General features: G+C 38.2%; 1 protein-coding gene across 6 annotated transcripts in view; it reads right to left on the bottom strand.

The window, feature by feature from the left end:
- Window positions 1–701: 701 nt before the first annotated feature.
- The window catches only part of ILVBL (ilvB acetolactate synthase like), a 55,126-nt gene continuing 38,446 nt past the window's right edge, over window positions 702–17,381 (bottom strand). For 4 of the 6 annotated variants that reach the window (XM_083354681.1, XM_083354682.1, XM_083354683.1 and 1 more), the window contains 2 exons: window positions 2,165–2,270; window positions 702–1,545 (listed from right to left, as the gene is read on the bottom strand). In XM_083354681.1, the coding sequence (XP_083210807.1) occupies window positions 1,367–1,545; window positions 2,165–2,270 (285 nt within the window). In that variant the 3' untranslated portion in view covers window positions 702–1,366. Of the gene's footprint in view, window positions 1,546–2,164; window positions 2,602–17,381 lie in introns of those variants that run through there. The other 2 variants (XR_014491459.1, XM_083354684.1) reach the window with 2 other exon arrangements.

Raw genomic sequence — 17,381 nt, 5'->3', positions numbered from 1 at the left:
TTCATAACAGCAATATTCATATTTTGGTGAGAAATAAAATAATGTTCATACATAACAAAAACTGCAGTGAATAGTAGTCCTCTGAAACATTATCATACATATATTTCCATCAAGAGCTCATCCGTTTATGGCAGACTAGAATTAGAAATCAGAATTGTAACCTGGAATGTCTCTAGGAGCCTCTATGTGACAGCAATAGAAACACAACACACAAAAGTAAAAACATTAATTTTATATCTTAATTATATTCAAAAGCTTGACAAACATTTACTGCAATTCAATTCAATCCCCACTTGGAATTAAGTTCCACTAAATCTGGAAGATGTGGTTCTGTGTAGATTTATTTCAATGTCCATTTCAGAACAAATTATCTGTACTGAAATAGTATACTTCTATAGAAAAATAAGTGAAGAAATCATATTGGATTTAATTTGATGTTCAATTTGTATTGAATAAATTCCTTAAAGCACATTATAAAATATATAAATCATTAATAAAATCTGGATAAACTATGAATATCTATCAAGTGATATATTTAATTATATCAATTGACCAAGTTGTCAAAATACTTTGGAAATTAATAGCTACAAAAGTTCAAAATATGCAAAACATATATAAATGAAAACATCTAATAAAATCACTTCCAACTTTTGTCAAACTATAATTGTTACACATTTTAAAAAACATTCAAAGATCATAAATATATTTACTCACACAGATTTAATAAATGATCCAAAGGAGAAAATAAAACACTGATTTTGTTCATTCAAGTTGCTCTGACAATTACATTTTAATTTTTTCCAGGTAAACTTCAAACAGTAATCTGACATATTTTAAATTACAACTTAATAGTATAGTTTAATATAGTATAATATAGTCACACATCTGTATCATTTTTTATCACAAGGTATTTTGAGTATTCACTGGTTTATATTTGCACAATCATTCTATTGTTATTAATATACTTTCTAGTTTTTCATATTCTCTGAGAAATAAGTTTTTTGCTACAATGTAAAAGGAAAGAATTAAATTTCCTCTTTACCGACCCATGCTTTTTTCATTAGATATAGTCAGGTTAGGATCAATCAATGAGGGTTACCAAGCTAAACGTACCATGTTAACAAAAAAACAACAACAAAAAAACAAAAAAGAGCCACAAAATTAAAGTGACATTTACCAACAAAAACAGAAGCAAAGCGAGACAACAGAAATAATAGGTACTGGCAGAATGCCTCAAAGCTTAGCAAGAATTAACAATGGCTAGTGATTCTGGCTCTCAGGGTGACCCAACCCCTAGCTTAATGACAATTCAATAGAGCCAGAGCCTGTTACAATGTAACTCAGGTAGTGCAGCCACACCCACAGTCTACATAGCAATGGAGCCTTCACGGAAGGCTGTTTTCCCAATCAATGCATTGAGAAGGATGGGCTGTCCACTCCTGCATTTGGATTGTGCTATCCGGATGATGTCATCTATTTGGTCCTCATTTTTGCATGTGAGCAGCAATCCTTTCCCTCCTAAACCTTCCGCCACCACATGGTAATCTGCAAAGAAAAATCATCACTCATCAACATGGGAAAAAGCATGCTTTATGCAAATCCCACAGGGAACCTTCTAAGAATTTAGATTGGGAAACAAGTTGGCAGCACCCCTCTCCCCGACAAGCTTTGCTACTGCAAGGTCAGCTTTAAGTATCTATCCACAATACTGTCTTAACTTCTAACTTTCTATTAGAGGGTTTAAGAAAAGGATGGAGAAAGGAATGCTTTGTTTAAAAAAGACAAAATACATGATACACGGGAGGTTGAGGAAGGATACACATACTCTCTATATTATAGGATGGAAACAGAAGCTTATTTTTGTAGGTGCTTAGAGACTTTTATCAACTTGAACAAAATATATGGTATAAATAAAGCCAGCCTGGGAATCTGAGATCCTGGTATTCATTCTAGTTTTAATCCAACAGATGTACTTAGTAGGGATCACTTCCATTTGAAATCAGAACAGAAATTTGTGATAGAAGCAGAATTTGTTGCAAGCCAAGAGGCTGAATTAAATGCTCTTTTGCTGGTCCTCCCTGAGAGCCCAGGCTCTATTGCCTTCATACCACCTGTATTTCTAGGTAATATAAGGCATATGAGATTATGCAGGCTATTAACTCACCTAAATAATCCAGAGCGCAGGCTACATTGCTACCCAATAAGGGCACTTGTTCCCTGGAAATTTGAGTCCAGCAGGCATCATTCCCCACAAGGGCAATAACAGGTATCTGAAAGAGTGGAATAACTATGTTAAACTGAAAAAGTGATTAAGGGAGGGAGCTATTCTCTATTCCAATGGTCCCCAACCTTTGTCACTCTGTAGACCAGCCACAGCAACAGTGGGTAGTGGGGAATGGTTTCATACAACAAAATGCCAAGAAAAATAATAAAATTAAACTTAAAACCCAAGATGGGAGCCTCACATACTTTTGGAAGGAGAGGGTTCTACAAAGTGGAGAAATGTCTATTGTTTTATTCACATCCCTGTACTTCTTGAGAAGGGGAGACTGTTTCAGCAGGTCCTCTCTAGATGACCAGACCAGACAGGAAGATTCAATTCTGGAAAAGCATTTCATAATGTATCCCAGTCATTCTCTTTAAAACCATATATGGTTTTAAAGATAATGACTCCTGTGTATTCTTCTGGGGTTGTTGGGTCTTTTGGTTTACTCATTGTCAGGACCCACCCCAATCCACATCTTAGGAAAGAAGAGCTCTTGGAGATAGGATTGTCCAAGCAGGAACTTTTACTAAAACATGATTGACAGTGGATAATCTAGACAGGATCGGGAAACTGTGTCGCACTTTTAAAGTGTCCCTGAGTAAAAACCCCTTCCCTCAGTCCATTTGGTCAGTCCCGGATCAATTAAGTGTTATGTCTCAAAACCTTCCATGGGAAAACAGAACTTCCATGCATTTACAACATTTGCTTCCTGCCATTCAAATTCCAATCAGACATACAAACCAGAATCTCCCCCCCCTTTCTTTCTTTGTTCTTCTCAGTTCAAATGTTCTTTCCCTGGTGTTTGATGATGGCCTCCAGGCAGGCTGAATAAACAACCTTGCATCTAATGGATACGGATGGCCAATTAACATCTTCTCTCCTCCTCCTTGGGAATGGCAGAATCCAGTAAGGGGTGAGATTTAGGGTTGCACAGATAGGGGTTTAGGAATGGAATATAAATGGATTCTGACACTCAGGATGTTTTGGCGGACTTTAGTTGGTTTGTGTGCTATGCTGATGACATGTGGTTATAATAGTCTGTTGACTCAGCAGGCCAGAAGAAAAAAACAGGGGTCATCTATTCTGCAGCATACAGTAAAAAAGACTGCAACAGCCACTACATAGAACAAACAGCCAGAAGACTAGTAAAAGCCTTGGTGGAGCTGTGGGCTAATGCCTCCTTAAGTAACACCAGCTGCCTGCAATTGGTGCAGGTTCGCATCCCACCAGGCTCAAGGTTGACTCAGCCTTCCATCCTTCCGAGGTAGGTAAAATGAGGACCCAGACTGTTGGGGGCAATAAGCTGACTTTGTAATAATGCCGCTTGGGGAGGGCGAAAGCCCTAATAAGCAGGCATATACATAGAATGAAGGCTTTTGCTAAGTACATTGATTGTGCTTAGATTGTAAGCTGCCCTGAGTCTTCGGAGAAGGGTGGGATATAAATCGGATTTAAAGAAAACCACATCCATGAAATCATATAACAATCAGAAGACATAATGAAAGCTCTTTAATTTCAAAATACACGGTCAGACTTAACCATAGTTTCAAGTGGGAAACTGTCAGGTTCCCTAATCTCTGCTTGTGACCTTCAAAGCTTTAACAAATAGAGAAGAGCTGTGACAAAAAAGAAAATAATCTGGGCTATAGATAAAGTGAGACTTATAAACTTTAGGGGAAAAAAGAGAACTTTTTAAAACTCCTTGGATTATAAGTATCTAATTAACTCTGAGTTCAAAGCTATTTCCAGAGGGGGAAAACAATTGGATTCTTGGTCATCATGGAAAATCAGAGATTTATAGAAAGAACTTATCAAGAAAAAATACTTTTCAAGAGCAGACATATATGTTGCAACTAATTCAAATAACAATGATTTCAAATCACAAAGAAATCCAAAATAACTTTGAAAATATAAACCAACTCATCTCCAGTTCAACTTTACAACAACAAAAATTTCAGGAAAATACAACAGAGAAGGAACAGATAAAACATAACTGAATACAAATCCGAGGATAGAGACTTAAAGAAGGAATCCTACAAAACAAAGAAGTATGATTTAATCCAAGTAGAAAAAAACCTACAAGAAATACTGGATTTGGAAAAGAACCTATATATATATATATATATATATATATATTTAATATATAATCTTTATTAATTATTTACAGTAAGAATGACAACAGAATAATACATAGGGAGAGGGACAAAGGGGTTTAAAGACACTAACCATATAATCACGTAACACAAACCGTGGAAAACAAACAAAACAGACCGAGAGTTTTATCTACTCTCCTATTAACATAAAATATACCATCCCAGCTAAACTTTCCAATACATAAAATATCCTTATCATTAAAAGAAAATCAAAACTTGTCAACCTTGTAAGGCTAATAAATTACACAGATCAATTAAGTGGGCGATCTCATCACTCGTCTCCTGAATTGAACCTTCTTTTAAGCCATACAAAACATTTGTTCCAACTTATATTATATAGTGATTCACGTTTATCTTTTAAAATGTACGTTAACCTGCCCATCTCAGCACAACGAAGAATCTTGTTTATTATCAAATGGTCAGGGGGTATATCTGGGTCCTTCCACAATTGGGCAAAGGCCATCCTCACCGCTGTTGAGACATGAACAAATATATACCAATCTCTTTTGTCGATATTGTCTGGTCTTATACCCAATAAGTAGAGGTCTGGCTGCACAGGGAAACTCACGCCTGTTATTTCCAATAGCCACTGTTGAATTTTTCTCCAATATCGTCTGGCATATAAACAGTTCCACCATTGGTGAAAGAAGGTACCCTTCGCCAAGCAACATTTCCAGCATCTATCAGAAGATCCTGGAAACATTTTAGCGATTCTAACGGGGGAGATACCAATGGTAGATCATTTTATAGAAATTTTCCTTAAAGGAGGAGGATAGAGTCAGTTTCATGGTCTTATTCCGTAAGTTCTGCCACATATCAAACTGTATTGTCCTCCCTATATTTCTCCCCCAGGCAATCATCGTGTCTTTTACAATCTCTTCCGCCATAAAACTGGACAGAAGACTGTATGCGTTAGAGATAAATTTCCTTTGACTACCCAAAAGGAGTTTATTGATTGTTTGTAGTTGAAGAGCAATACCATACTCTTGTTTGTCTCTGGCAGTTCTAGTTTGTATTTGGGCATAGGACCACCAATCTATATTGCATCCTCTAATTTGAAGATCAGCTCTGGATCTAAGTCTCCCACCTTCATCCAACAAGGCACCGTAAGTCCAATTTCTCTCTATGCTGTGTACAGTCAGGAGGGTCACCGCTTCTAACGGAGATACCCATTTGGGGATCTGGGTATACACTTGTTTTTTAACCGCCTCCCAAACCCTTTGCAAATTTCCTCTAATGTAATGAGTGGTAAAATACTTAGATTGCTTATCCTTCTGTGGCCATAAAAAGGAATGCCAACCTCGCTGCAAATCATACCCTTCAAGTATCAAAATACATTTCCTTGAAAGGGTCACCCAATCTTTTATCCAAACCAAGGAAGAGGCTTGGTAATAAAGCTCCCACATAGGAAGCCCCAAGCCACCTTATGATTTATGCTCCTGCAACATTTTCCTTTTTATACAAGGTTTTTTCCCTTGCCAAATAAATTTACCCAAAATTTGATCTAATTTCCTAAAAAAAATATTTCCCCAATCTTGCAGGAGCCATTTGGAATAAAAAGATCCATTTCGGTAGGATATGAGCTTTTATCGCGGCAATTCTACCCAAGAGCGAAATCTGTATATGCCGCCATCTATCCAAGTCATTCGCTGTATCTACAAACAGTTCTGAATAATTAAGCTCTTTGATGGTGGAGCACTTGTTTGTCAACTAAACACCCAAATATTTAAATTTTTTAACACAATTAATCCCCATATTTTGGATCTGTTCCCTTTGAATATACAATTTTTTGTTAGCATTTTAGTTTTATCCTTATTAATTTTTAATCCCGCTACCTCTCCATAGTTATCCAATTTTATAAGTAATTTTGGCCCTGTAGTTAGAGGGCCAAAATTCTAATATAAAAACCAAATTGTCAGCGAATGCTTGAAGTTTATATTCCTCCCCTTTTACTTTTAAGCCCTTAATTTCTGAATCCTGTCTAATCGTCTGAAGAAATGGTTCCAGAGTTAAAATAAAAAGCAGCGGTGAAAGAGGGCATCCTTGTCTGGTACCCTTACAAATCTGTATCTCCTCTGATATTAATCCGTTGAGCAGCAACCTTGCCGACTGCTTAGCATAAATAGCTTGAACTGCCTTTGTAAATTGAGAACCGAAGCCCATCACTTCCAATTGTTGTATTATAAAGTTCCAGTTGACTCTATCGAAAGCCTTTGGGGCGTCCAAAAAAATCGTTACCATAGATTTGTCTGGATGGGTCTCATAGTATTCTAAGGCATTCAATACTACTCTTAAGTTATCCCTCAGGTTCCTATGGGGTAAAAACCCATTCTGGTCTTGGTTAAAACGGGACAGAAACACCCAAAGCCTCTCAGCTAAGATTGTCGCAAAAATCCTATAGTCCACCTTCAGGAGCGAGATTGGTCTATAGTTCTGGATCAAAGTTCTATCGGTATCAGGTTTTGGGATTAGGGAAATATAGGCCTCTGTCCAGGACCGGGGTATCTTTGATTCCATTAGGACCTCATTAAATAGGTTCTTCATTTGTAAATTAATTGAGTCAAAAATCTCTTTATAAAATTCACTAGGGATTCCATCCGGTCCTGGGGTCTTACCACCTGCCTGTTTCTTAACAGCTACTGCAATTTTCCAGATAGTAATTTCTGCATTTAGAATTTCTTTATAAGAATCAGGGATTGCTTCAATCTGCAAATTCTGGAGATAGCTCCTGACCTTTTCTCCCTGGTAAGTTTCCTGGCTATAGAGGGAGGAGTAAAACTCTTGCGCCACCTTTGCTTCTTGTTCTGTTGTACCGACCAAGTTGCCTGTGGAATCTCGAAGCATTGCGATCTTCCTAGATTCTGTTTCTTTTCTTAATCTGTAAGATAACCACCGGCCAGGTTTATTGGCGTACTCAAATTGCGTTTGTCTACACTTCCGAATTTTGTTCATCAAATCTTTTTGATCTAAAATAGATGTCATATCTAATCAAATCTATTTTCTCTTTAATCAAATTATTAGATGGATCTAAATGTAACTCCTCCTCAACTGTCTCCAGCTCGGCCAGTAACTTTATCTGTTCTGCTTTCTCTTTTTTCCATTTAGCAGCTGTATATTTTATTACCAGTCCCCTAACAACAGCTTTGGCCATATCCCAAATATTTTGAAGAGATGTATCTTCTTATTTTCGAAAAAAATAGCCTAATTCTTTTTAAATCATGTTTATAAATCCCTCATCTTTCATTATCTCAGCCCTCATAGACCATCTCGTTCTTCTGGTGGACCCCTTCCATTCTACTATCAAAGGGTAATGGTCTGCCCATACGTTCGTACCTATTTCAGCAAATTTTATCTCTTCTTTCAAATCCGATGTTGACCAGAACATATCAATCCTAGACCACGACCTGTGCCTGGGAGAGAAATATGTATAATGCTTTTGCATGGGATGGAAATCTCGCCACAAGTCTTAGCCCGATTTCTATTCTTAAGTTTTCCCATGTTTTAGGGAGTACCTTTCTGTGTCCTTTTTTGTATTTTGGACATCCCGCCCCTGGATCATAGTCAATTGCTGTGTCTACGATCGCATTAAAGTCCCCTACAATACATATATGCTCATAGTCTAATTCATTTATTTTCTTATAAAGGTCTCTAAAGAAACCTAATTGATTGACATTGGGGGCATATATATTAACCAACAGTACTATCTTTTGACCAATAAAAATCTCTAACATCAATATCCTACCTTCTATATCAGCATATATTTGACGTTTCACCAGACCTTTCCGGTCGTAAAGAACCACTCCCCCTTTTTTTGATCAGCCAAGGATACATACAACTTCCCCAGTTTAGGATGGATTAGGGTCTTAAGTTGACCCTTCCTTATATGAACCTCTTGTAGACATATAATGTCGTAGTTATCTTTCTGGAGGTTAGCCCAAACCCTTTTCCTCTTAATAGAGGTATTCAGACCATTAATGTTGGCAGAAAACAGATGGAGCCCCTCATCCATACCTCTACTTATTTGTGTTCTTAAATTTCCGGGATCTGGTCTCAATTTGGGAGTTCGTTCCTCTATCTTCTCTAGAATGGGCTGTTTCCTTATCTTGTCCGGTATACTCTTTAGCTGTTATTTCCTGGGTTACTTCCTCTTGGCTTTTATTTTCGTTATCACCCTCACTCTCCTGGTCACTAGGATTAATATAGGTCTCTAAAAAGTCTTGTGCTTCTTGTATAGTTTCCAGTCGTAACCTCTGCTCTTGCCAAGTAAAGGTCAGACCTTTGGGTAGGAGCCAACGATAGCGTATCCCATATTTCCTCAGCCGTGTTGTGAGAAAATCATATTTCCTCCGAGTATCTCGTACCCGTTTCGGAAGTTGAGGCAGAACTGTCAATCGATTGCCTTTATAGATAAAAGCTTGGTCTCTCGTTTTCCGAAGTACTTCGTCCCTCAGTGTCATCCTGGTAAATCGAACATGAATCTCTCTTGGGAGCTTATTACGTCGAGCGTAGCTAGTATATACTCAAAAGACATCATCAATGTCTCTTGAGACGTCTCCACGATCCCTTCCAGTAATTGCTGCCACAATCAATACATCCAAACATCCAAACACTCGTCTTTCTCCTCAGGGACATTCTGAAACCGTACAAAATAACCGGAACGGTCCATTTTAAGGAAAATAATCTCTTCCTCAATTTTTTTATTGGCCAAGGAATATCGAAGTTCAAGTCGCTCCATTTTGCAGGTCACCTTCTCGGTCTTCGTCTCAGTAGCTTGGATCCATTCCTCATGATTAGATAGGGTATTTTGAACTTCCTCAAATTTTGCATGAAACTGCCGTGTTTCATTAGTTAGCGTTTCAACCTTTTTATTTAGCTCTTCCAGAAACTTTGATGTTGAGTCTTGATTCTTGATCAGCGTCTCTTGTATAGCTTGGAGCATATTTTGCGTATTCTGTGACAAAATCACAGGTTTACTGGGAGTAGTCATATCCTCTGACAATCGTTGTAGTGCCGTGGAAGTAGTAGCTGGAGGTGGAACTAAGGAAGTCGTGAGTGCCTTCTTCTTCAAAGTAGTGGTCGTAGTAGCCATTTTGGATATTCCTAAAAAGTCCTTCCAGGCAATCATACAACACCAAACAATTTTAAACAGTCTTACCACCTTCTAGCAAAAATCACTCTCTACAAAGTATCTAATTTAGAAGTTATTACTACTCATTAACTCCTATTGAGTATCTGAATCCGAATAAATGTTTGGCTAATTAATTGATTGATTAATTCACAATTAAGTATCCACTCATCAATTAACTCGTAACCTTAATCGCTAAACAATAATAAATAATCAAGCAAGTAATCATTTCATTTGCCTTAAACAAATTAATCCGAAGAATCAAGTATTTAGCAATTCAGGTAGGATTTAATTTAATTCTAAATAGTAATATAAACAATAATTGAAAGGGGTATAAAAACCCAAAAAGGAGAAGAGTATAATGAAAAGTAATAAACACAGTGAGAAAGAAAGGTTGAAATAAAAAGAAAGGAGAAAAAAAATTGTAACTATAATATACTAGGCGAAGTTCTAAACTCTGGTCGCTAGATGGCAACAGACACCAGCTCCTACAATTCCTTTTACACACAAAGCGAACTCAAGGATGACAGCTCATGCAATGGCGTCCTACGGGACAGGAAACATTAAAGTCAAATCAAAAAGGAAGGGAGGCACACAAAGTCCGTGGAGAATCACTTTCCCAAACAACAGTACTTCCAGATCATCAAAGTCACCAATCTTAAGGTAGGATTGAAATCCGATCGCAAAAAACCCTTAGTCCAAAGATGGTATTATTCTTAAACTGCCCCACAGTCTCTCTGCCATTTCACTCTGTGCGGGCTTCGGGGTTGGAAGGTAGTTATAAACTCCACTACCGTGTCAATTTGGCTTGAGTCAGGACACCAAATCTCAGCACAATTTTATGTTTAAGCTGGGATGAATAAGGCTTCCTCACGCAGTATAGTAGCAGCCTCGGGAGGCCATAGCAGGCATCCATTCACCACACCGGCACTGGGGAGGTACTTCAGCGTCTTCATGCACACTGCACTTTAGGCACGGAGCTGGAAAGCTCCCCTCCTTTCTGCCGAGCTTTCCCACTTGGCGGCAACTTCAAGGAGGCTTCAAAGAAGCCGCCAGGCGCAGCAACTATGTTGAGATAGCTACTGCTCCATTCTCTTTTCCTCTTTCACAACCTATATTTCTTTTTTTTCTTTTAACTTTATTTTTATTAAATTTATTATATAAAACATTGGACACGGTACAAACGGACTGACATACCTTCTTGTCTACAATATTCATATATGTATATATACACATAAAATACACTTAAGATACATATCGATTATATATAATACAATACTTAAAGCAATCAACCAATCTATAAATTCTAAGATTCAACAATTCCTTTTGTTCCCGCCAAAAATAAAATTTATTCCAAATTTTGTAGTAACCTGATTGATCTTTATTTTTAATTTCCAAAGTTAATTTATCCATTTCTGCGCATTCCCAAATTTTCCTTATTATCTCGTTTTCTACTGGAATTTCACTCCTTTTCCAATTCTGGGCAAATGACATTTTGGTGCTGTAATAATATGAATCATCAGATACAACTCTTCTTTAGGGTATTTCTCTTTTGTTATGCCCAATAGGAAAAATCCTGGACTAAACTCAACTTCTTGTCTTAATATTTCTTTTAGCCAGGTCCAAATCATTTGCCAAAATCTTTGTGACTTGCTACAGGACCACCACGTATGAAAATATGTACCTAATTCTTCAGAGCATTTCCAACATTTGGGAGATACTGTCTTATACATTTTGGCTATACGTGCTGGGGGAAGATGCCATCGGTAGAACATTTTGAATAGGTTTTCTTTGTAAGATGAAGCCAGTGTTATTCTTTTATTTCTGTCCCAGAGTGTTTGCCATGTATCAAGGTCAATGCCATGTCCCAAATTTTTAGCCCAAGTCAACATAGGGTCCTTCACTTGTTCCTCGAACAACTTATATCCCAGAAGCAAATAATATTTTGTCCAAGGCCGTTTCCTGGGTGTTTATCCCCCATTCTTTTTTATCTTTCCCGAATCTTGATTGAATCTGTAAATAGGCCCACCAGTCTAATTTTATTCCTTGTAAATCTAATTCATTTCTAGACTTCAATTCCCCCTCATCATTCATGATATCCTTATGTTATGTTGCCCAATCGCTTCGAGAGTGGATAGCCAGACTGGTACTTTAGTATAGTTGTGAGTTCTAATTTTGTTCCAAATGTTAAATAATGCTTGCCTAATACAATGTTTTTGAAAGTGAGAAAATAATCCTTGTTTCTCAGTCCATAAAAAGGCGTGCCAACCAAATTGTAAATCATGACCTTCTAAAGTCAGTAATCTTCTATTTTTCAGAATTATCCATTCTCTAATCCAATTTAACGCCGCGGCATTGTAATATAACTCCCAGACTGGCAATCCAAAAACCCCGTTTTCCTTTATATCCTGCAAGTATTTCATTTTAATTCTTGGTTTTTTCCCTTGCCAAATAAAATTTAATGAGTTTTTTCAGATTTCGGAAAAATTTTGAGTCAAGTTGTAGTGGAATATTTTGGAACAAGAACAAGATTTTGGGCAGGACATTCATCTTGATAACTGCAATTCTCCCCAATAATGAAAGGTTCAGGTTTCCCCATCTTTCCAAATCTCCTTTTATTTGTTTCACTGTTTTATCATAGTTATCTTCTTTAAGTGAAGTGCATCTAGCCGTAATATTGATTCCTAAGTATTTTATTTTTTTGACTATTTCTATGTCCATAATTCCAGCCAATTTTTCTTTTTGTTTGTTAGTCATATTTTTAACAATCATCTTAATCTTATGTCTATTTATTCTCAATCCAGCAACTTCACCATATTTAATTAATTCTTCTAGTAATTTTGGTCCCGTGTGATATGGGTCCTCCATAATAAAGACCAGATCATCCGCAAATGCTTGAAGTTTGAAAGTTTCCTTTTTAATAATTAATCCTTTTATCTGTGGTTCATTTCGAATTATTCTCGTTAGGACTTCTAGTGTCAATATGAACAGCAGTGGAGACAAGGGGCAACCTTGCCGTGTTCCCTTTTGTATTTGAAATTTCCTAGATGTTTCCACATTAATAATTACTTTTGCTTCCTGGTTAGTATAGATTGCCCTAATTATGTTTATAAATTTTTCACCCATTGCCATAAAATTAAGTTGTTGATATAAAATGACCATTTTACATTATCAAAAGCCTTCTGGGCATCTAGAAATAGTAACGCCATCTGTTGTCCGCTGTGTAGTTCGTAATATTTTAATGTATCCAGTATTACTCTAATATTATGTTTGGTTTGCCTCTTAGCAAGGAAACTATTCTGTAACCTTAGGTAATTTGGCTTTTTGGAAACAATCCTCTACTTTCTCCACGTTTACCTGACTATCATCTTTGTATAATTGCTGATAAAATTCCTGGGCTATAGTTTTTTTCTCCTCTTCCTGATAGTGTATTCTCCCTTTGTCATCACATAGTTTACTAATCCAACTTTTCTCCTTTTGTTTTTTCAATTTGTATGCAAGCCATCGGCCCGGTTTGTTTGCATTTTCAAAAAAGTTCTGTTTTATGCCTCTCATCTGTTGTGCTAGTTTCTCTTTATCTAGAATATTAAGTTTATGTTTAATTAAATCCATTGATTGTCTGACATTCTTTTTTTGTGGTTCTTGGTTCACAACCTATATTTCAACACCACAAAATAAACTTGAGGATAAGAAAAAAGACTGGATAAAATGGACTGCAGAGATGTCAGGAAAAGCACTAGAACTGGAGAGACAAAAAATGACAAGAGAAGCAGAGAGAAAAAGAAGGAAAAAGATTTTCAACAAGAATGAGTGGGCAAATGCCTCTTAACAAAGATACTGTATTTGACTTACTTTTTACATCTACAGTAACACCTATAAGAATATGGAAAGATTCTTTGACCCAGAAGAACATATTAAGAAAGACATTGGGCAAAAGAAAAAGACTAAAGTGAAAATTAAGAAAATACATGATGGGGCCCATCAGAGAGAATATTTTAAAAAGAAACACCTGTTTGAGAATGGTTAAAAGAAATAGAAAAATTTTGGATGTGAATTTGACTTTAAGAGGGAGGAGCCCCTCAAGTAACATAGTACTTTCTTTTTCTGTCTTTTTATTTTATTTTTGGATATGAGTAATATAAAAGAGTTGGAATGGCCTATATAAAGGAAATGTTTTAGATATCTAAAGGTGATTGACTTTAAGAAAATTATAAAGGGATTAAAAATGTTTTGACTAAGAGCTAACAGACTAGATCATTAGATTCATTAAATGGAATATTTCAAGATTAAATACATTTTCAATTATGGCAAAAAAGAACAAATAAATTTTGGAAATAAATATGTGTTAGCTTAGAGGAAATAGGGATTTTAAGTAGCATACTATCTTTTTGTTTTATCCTTTTTCTTCTTCTTTCGCTTTTTAGTCTTATTTATTCCTTAAGAAAGGTAAAAGTATTGTGTTGGTTTATATGAGAAAAAATAGATTTAAATATTTAAATGTAATTAACTGAGAAAATCTTAACCAGTAAAAATATTTAGAACATTGTGGGAAAAACAAATGTAAACAAGAACTGTAAACAGGATATATGATGAGACAACCAGAATGACTAGATAGAAAAGGAATATTACATGGATGTGATTATTATTTGTAGAAATATTAGAAAACCTATATTTAATTATTAATTAAAACAATAATAATCGTATTAACAAGGTTGGTAAAGGAGAACACTATGGGGAAAAGAGGAAATCAAGTAAAGTTATCATGTGAATTATAGATCATAGAATTTGTTAGTGAATGTTCGTTAAATGTAAACCCACACAACACACTGTCTACCAAATATTAAGGTGATTATGTTAAAAAAATAATAAAACATACTAAAAGCAAAAAGGCAGAGACCGCATTAAACCTATAAAGCAAGGGCACAGAGCTGTAACAGAGTACACCGAAGTCCTGGCATGCCAACTCGACTGGCTAGAAGACATCTTTGTCAGCTGTTTTAAAGATGGGCTGAATGTTTGTGTGTTAAGACGGGCCTCTGTGACTTTGCACAACTGGTGCGGGCTTGCTGAGGAAATAGAAATTGACCAAGCCCAAAAAAAGTACAGCACAGCGAGATCGTGGAAGAAATCCCATCCAAAGAATGGCTAAACCTCAAACTTCACAAGCCAGATCTACCATCTGCTTCAAATGTAGCCAAGGAGGGGCATTGAGTGGCAGAATGCAAAACCAGCCATCCAGCCAAGACCAGCCCAAACCCTGTGGGGAAGCCCACTAAAGTGCAACCATGGCCTGGACTGAGGGGGTTTTAATTTAACTTTAAATTTTAAATTTTAATTTGTTTTAATTGTGGGCTAGTCTTAATTTAATTCTATTTTAATTGTATTTATTTGTATTGTTTTAATTCGCCCTGTAAACCGCCCTAAGTCCTTTGGGAATAGGGCGATATATAAAATCAATTAAATAAATACAATAAATAAATGAGCCAAAGAGATGGCACTGAAAGGAGTTCACCCCATCACCAAAAAGAGCTGAGGAAACTTCGACCCCACCAGATGACGACCAAAAGTTAAAGGATACTGAGTCTGATCCCCAGATAAGTGATCCGGTCATGCCAGTGAGTGTTCCTATAGAACTGTTTCCTTGGGTCCGGGTTGAAAGCTAGTCTCAGAGCTCTATCAGACTCGGGCTGCACCAGATGCTTAGTAAATCCAGCACCGGTTGAGAAACTGGGAATCTGACTGAGGCAGTTAAAAGTTGCAATGGCATTTTGACAGCTGGATGGTTCTGTCACGGAGGGACATCCCAGCAACTTTTACCAACGAACCCATAGGAATGCAGATGGCTGTACATTCAGAAGTCATGAGCTTCACAGTAGCACCCGGAATGGAAAAACCACTAGTCCTAGGGCTAGCCTAGCCAAAAAAGTGGAACCCTTACGTGAACTGGAGGAAAGGACTGCTAGTTTATGATAAACCACTCCTCCCAAACCTAAGAAAAAACTAGAAAGGTGACTACCCCAAAGCATGAAATAGGGGTGATCATGCAGGGGAAGGACCTTCCTGTCATCCACAAGGAGTATTGAGATCTCTGAGAGGTGTTTAGCGAAAGGTGCTTGGATGAACTCCTCCCCCCCAGACCAACTGAATGTGCTATAGAAATCTGTGGGAAGATGAGTTTTGGCAGGACTTCCAGATAGAGGCAGAACCCAAGCAGCTAGGAGAGCTGATCTGGCCGTCAGCCTGGGACCAGCCCAGCGGAGACTCTAGAAGCCTTGAGAATGCCTTATCACCCTCAAAGGCTCCAAAAGCAGACTGGGGGAGAGCCACCGGGACATTTGCCACTGAGGATTCGCCTGTCTGCAGTTCGTAGTCAGCCAGTGGAGAGATTTGGGGGGCTGGAGATGAGAAGCAGAAATCAACCTCTGAGTGTTGATTGAGCTGATGGAGGCCCTGCAACAGTTTAGGATGGTGCAGAAGCCAGGAGATCAGCAGCTGGTGGAGGACGACTACCACTCATCCAGTAACCATTGAGGGGCCTGCAGTAGCAGAGGGCGTCACAACCCCAAACTGGTCAACAGCAGGGAATATGGCAGCAGACCGGGTAGGGGCCCCATCAACCAATGATGACTCCACCCTTCAGAGCAACCTTCGATGGGGACCCAGAAAAGCTGATTTTCTTCCTCAACCACGTGCACTCTCACTTGAACCGCTGGGCTTATCTCTACCTGGACCCAGGCGCTATGGTCGATGTGATTGCGTCCATCCTAGAGGGAGAAGCATCTGAATGGCTGAACAATTTATATAATGAGCAAGCCCCTGAATTAGAGGACCCCCACCTCTTCCTCCTAGGGCTGAGAGAAAGATTTGAGGACCCATCTATTGGCCTCAAAGCAGAACTAATCCACAAAATAAAACAAGCTGGCAGGCCTGCCCTGGAGTACGTACAAGAGTTTTGCAAGATAGCAGGTTGGATAGAGGGGTGACCTGAGTAATCCCTAATCCATCACTTCATTGAGGGATTAGCCGATCACCTCTCTCAGGCCTAACTCTATTGAGTAATACCTGATCAGCTGCAAGAATGGTACCAGACAGTGGTAAAACTAGACATTCAGCTCACCCGTTATAAGAAGCCTCACCCACATGAAGGCAAGCTGAGGCCAGAACAACCGAAACAGCAACCATGACACCGAGAATCTCCATCTGCTACAGTTGCTAAAGGACCCAGGCCATCCGCAGGCCTGCCAATCAAGTGCTTCCGATGTGGACAGCAGGGACATCGAGCAGCGAACTGCCCAGTCCCCTAACCCCAACAGCAGAAAAGACTGGGACCAGAAGAAAGAAAGAAACCTGCACAGCTAAAGTGAGAACTATAATTGAATGGCAGCCCCCAAAGACTCACAAACAGCTTCAGAGCTTTTTAGGTTTTGCCAACTTTTATCGCCAATTCATCCCCTCCTTTGTGAGATTGCCCTACCCCTTACAGAACTACTCAAAACAGGCAAAGTGGGAGGAAAGCCGCGACCGGGCCAACCACTAGCTTGGATGATAAACTGTCAAACAGCTTTTGAAAATTTTAAAAAGGCTATTTGCTACTGAACCAGTCCTAAAGCATCCATGCCCAGGAGAACCCTTCGTAATCCAAGCTGACATCAGTGATGTTGCAGTTGGAGCTGTATTACTGCAAAAGAACAAAAGTGGAGTCCTACAACCCTGCGCCTACACCTCCAAAAAATTCACTGAAGGCAAGAGGAGATGGGGAATCTGGGAGAAGGAGGCCTTCACCATTAGGTGGAGCCTGTTAAACTGGCGACACTATCTAGAGGGGAGCAAGGTGCCA

This window comes from Vipera ursinii (assembly GCF_947247035.1).
Source record: "Vipera ursinii genome assembly, chromosome: 2".
Classification (NCBI taxonomy): Eukaryota; Metazoa; Chordata; class Lepidosauria; order Squamata; family Viperidae; genus Vipera; species Vipera ursinii.
This window is presented reverse-complemented; position numbering and strand designations above follow the sequence as displayed.